Source organism: Panulirus ornatus, chromosome 66 (genome assembly GCF_036320965.1).
Source record: "Panulirus ornatus isolate Po-2019 chromosome 66, ASM3632096v1, whole genome shotgun sequence".
Lineage (NCBI taxonomy): Eukaryota > Metazoa > Arthropoda > Malacostraca > Decapoda > Palinuridae > Panulirus > Panulirus ornatus.
In genome coordinates, this window is record NC_092289.1 from 15,643,667 (window position 1) to 15,647,631 (window position 3,965).

The following is a 3,965-nucleotide window of genomic DNA, read 5'->3' on the forward strand; positions in this document are numbered from 1 at the left end:
GGCAGCCGTGAACCAGTACAGTCGCTCCAGCCATTGTTCTCACTTTGTTTCAGGGCGAGCGATGCATTCTGAAACTGTACCTGAATATGCTTGAAGTACGCATTCCCCATGGAATTAGCACCATGAAATGGTTCACGGCGAAGATATGCACACGGCAGTAGCAAAGATATCCCAGAACTGGGAGCGAGTTGCCAAATACGTGGACGTGAAATTGCGCCTTTCAAGGGAAACATTATGAATAGAACTAAGGTAAACAGGGACGGCGTGTTCTCTTCTTCCCGCCTCGCATTCAACGGTCACCTCGACCAATCAGCGGGCCAGGCTCCGGCTATGTCCATATAAGGCGATATACGTTTGCCCGGGCGGGGCTAGGAGAGGCCACTGCGGCAAATAGTGGGGGAGGACACTTTCCAAATTCTGTTTTCAACTCGTTAAGACGTTTTTACGATACCTCTATAGCAAATAGCGTGTAGAAAAGGATTTCGTCACCGGTAGAAGTCTTTTGGTGTATGTAATGTACTCGAGGAAGCGATAATATTTGAATGAAATATTGACGTTAGCTGTCCTCCCCTCTTTGGAAAGTTGAAGTTTGCTGGAGGTGGAGTATCAGGGCTCACACGTCTTTCACTCGCTATCGCCTCTAGGAGGAACGCAGTCGCATACTCAGTTGTCCTGACCAAGTAAGTAACTTTGTTACGTGGGAGCATAGGGTGATTATATCCTGTACCGAAGTGTTTATAGAATGTATGTAATTAGGTTTTTTGTGGTGGAAGTTGCGGACGAAGTGATAATGATGTATTTAGATGTAACCGGCATTCTTAGGGGTGTGTCTTGTGTTGAAGTGCAGCCGGTGAACGAAGTGCTCATTTCGTTAAGTGCATTAAAGTTCCTTTCGGCAGGTGAACAGGTGGTTAACAAGTGGCTTAAGCTTTGTACTGGTGCCAAGGGTTTGAAAGAGGGTGGTGGAAATGTGTAGAATTTGAAATAAGAGTTGCTTAAGTAGGTAAGGATTTGAAGTTATTGCATAAGATTACGTTCGAAAAGTTCATGTGGCAAGGCTGTATTTGAACGTGTGAGATGTGTATTGGGTCAACCTATCTATGCAAGCACCGGGGGGTGGAAAAAAAGCACAAAAGTAGAAAGTTCATTTTGGTAACTCATGGGGCGTTGGGCAGTGTTGGAGGTGGGGGGGTGGTGAGCGGCCAGGGGGGGTCTGAGAGAAGTGGGGGGGTTGTTGAGTGTGGCTCATGACGTCACGTGTGGGGTGGGTGGGGGGATATAAGCCTTTGGTTGGCACTCGTGGACCTCAGTTCAACACGGGTACTGAAGCTGTTCACATCCCTCCGGGCAGGTCCCGCAACGCACGTAGTCAGTGACTGTGATATTAATTAGGTAATACACTAATATGGACGTTCGTGTGGGATTTAAAAAAAATAAGCTGAAAATACGATCAACTTGGGAAATTTAAAGGACTTGTGTATTCTTCACCTACGAGTAACGTGATAAGAGCGACTTTTGTGGACTTGTCTGTAATTCAGTGGACTTGTATACGTGTGTGTGTCTATCCAGCAGACTTGTGTTCTTTAGGACTTCGCGTGTTCGTGTCTGTATTCTTCCGACAGACTTGGTACTAAGTGTTTAATACAAGCCTTTTCTTACAGTAATAATTCGAAATGTGTGACGACGAGGTTGCTGCCCTGGTTGTGGACAATGGCTCCGGCATGTGCAAGGCTGGTTTTGCCGGGGACGACGCCCCCCGTGCTGTCTTCCCATCCATCGTCGGCCGACCCCGTCATCAGGTGAGTGAACATTTCTGCGATATAGTTTAGCAAATCAAAAACTTCATAGGGCGCAATGTTTGTTTGGCAATTGAAATGTTTAGGTGTCAGAGTTTACCTTTAAACTTGAGGATTCCACAAGCCTCATAACTTGACACTATAGGAAATTTACTACTTGCAAAATCTTTTGTATTTTGACAAGGAAATTGAGCAGGGTCTCCTGTTACTTGTTCATGTAGTTTGGCGGTTTACTTTTGGGATGGGGCTTTTAAGATGGTTTATAGTTCTCATGTTCTTTATTTCTTCCTTTAGGGTGTGATGGTCGGTATGGGCCAGAAGGACTCCTACGTGGGTGACGAGGCACAGAGCAAGCGTGGTATCCTGACCCTGAAATATCCTATCGAGCACGGTATTGTAACTAACTGGGACGACATGGAAAAGATCTGGCATCATACCTTCTACAATGAGCTTCGTGTCGCACCTGAAGAACACCCCGTTCTACTGACAGAGGCTCCCCTCAACCCCAAGGCCAACCGTGAAAAGATGACCCAGATCATGTTCGAGACCTTCAACACCCCTGCCATGTACGTTGCCATCCAGGCTGTGCTCTCCCTGTACGCTTCCGGTCGTACCACTGGTATTGTGCTGGACTCTGGTGATGGCGTCTCTCACACAGTCCCCATCTACGAGGGTTACGCTCTTCCTCATGCCATCCTCCGTCTGGATCTTGCCGGACGTGACCTTACCGACTACCTTATGAAGATCCTTACCGAGCGTGGTTACACCTTCACAACCACCGCCGAGCGAGAAATCGTTCGTGACATCAAGGAAAAACTGTGCTACGTCGCCCTCGACTTCGAACAGGAGATGACTACAGCCGCTTCTTCCTCCTCACTGGAGAAGTCCTACGAGCTTCCTGACGGTCAGGTTATCACTATTGGTAACGAGAGGTTCCGCTGTCCTGAGGCTCTCTTCCAGCCTTCCTTCCTGGGTATGGAATCCTGCGGTATCCACGAGACCACGTATAATTCCATCATGAAGTGTGACGTCGATATTCGTAAGGACTTGTATGCCAACACCGTGTTGTCTGGTGGCACCACTATGTACCCAGGTATTGCCGATAGGATGCAGAAGGAAATCACTGCCCTTGCCCCATCCACCATGAAGATTAAGATCATTGCTCCACCTGAACGCAAGTACTCTGTATGGATCGGCGGTTCTATCTTGGCTTCCCTGTCAACCTTCCAGCAAATGTGGATCAGCAAGCAAGAATATGATGAATCTGGCCCATCCATCGTCCACAGGAAGTGCTTCTAAATCCCTATTCTTCATTTAGGTTAATGTACATGGAACCATTTTTTTTACATTATTCCATTAGGTGATAAGGATTATGTTATTTAAAGGAATAAATTGATTTCTATTGATTTCTACAATACTTTAATTTTTTTTAACCTGGTTTGGTCTTGTATGTGGATGAATTGTGTTCTGTCAAGTGAACATTCCATGGTTAGATATTGCACAAATCCAGGATTATAATGACTGAAAGGATTTAAAGTAAACATTGAAAAGGTTTAATACATTTCATTAAATCTTTGGATAACTGACGGAAAAGTTTGTTGGTGTTGAGAATTCATATATTAGGATTGTGCTTACAATTCTAATTGATGCCTTAATATTAATGTGGGACATTTGTTAGCAAACATTGGTAACTTCGTTGCGCATCGAGACAGCGTATGGTGCTTTTGATGTAAACAAGTCCAACTCAATCGAATTTTATTAGACAGCCTTACGGGAAGGCCAAATATGTTGGAAACTTTTTGCTTTGTATTTCAATGACGGATGATTCATCAACTCCCGCAAATAACCGTAACGACATTAAGGCACTGGTATCCCCCGTACATATAAAAATGTTAGCCGGAATACTAGCGTCAAACAACCGCCGAGGTTGTATTGCAGGTTACTTACCAGAAAGCTAGCTAACAAGATATGATTTTGCCCATTATGAAGTAGCGCAGCCTTTCGGAACTGCAGCAACCCCAAGAAAAGGGGTAATGTGACAGCGATATGTATTTATATGGTGTAAATGGAATTGTTTATAATGCAGGGTTTCGTCTTCAAAGCTTTACTCCCTTAGGTAACTGATTACTTTGGGAGATGGAGGCTCTTTACTCCTTTTCGTCAGTTGTA

The 3,965-nt window shown here is 45.0% G+C and overlaps 1 protein-coding gene across 2 annotated transcripts; it reads left to right on the plus strand.

Moving 5' to 3' along the window:
* The first annotated feature begins 385 nt into the window (after positions 1–385).
* LOC139746750 (actin, clone 403) lies at positions 386–3,211 on the plus strand. 2 transcript variants are annotated; one of them, XM_071658254.1, is made up of 3 exons: positions 386–680; positions 1,662–1,799; positions 2,091–3,211. In XM_071658254.1, the coding sequence occupies exons 2-3, from the start codon at positions 1,674–1,676 to the stop codon at positions 3,093–3,095; spliced, it is 1,131 nt and encodes a 376-aa protein (XP_071514355.1). In that variant the 5' UTR covers positions 386–680; positions 1,662–1,673; the 3' UTR covers positions 3,096–3,211. The 2 variants fall into 2 exon arrangements, with proteins under 2 accessions (XP_071514355.1, XP_071514356.1); XM_071658255.1 differs by lacking the exon at positions 386–680 and adding an exon at positions 1,232–1,392.
* Positions 3,212–3,965: the final 754 nt, after the last annotated feature.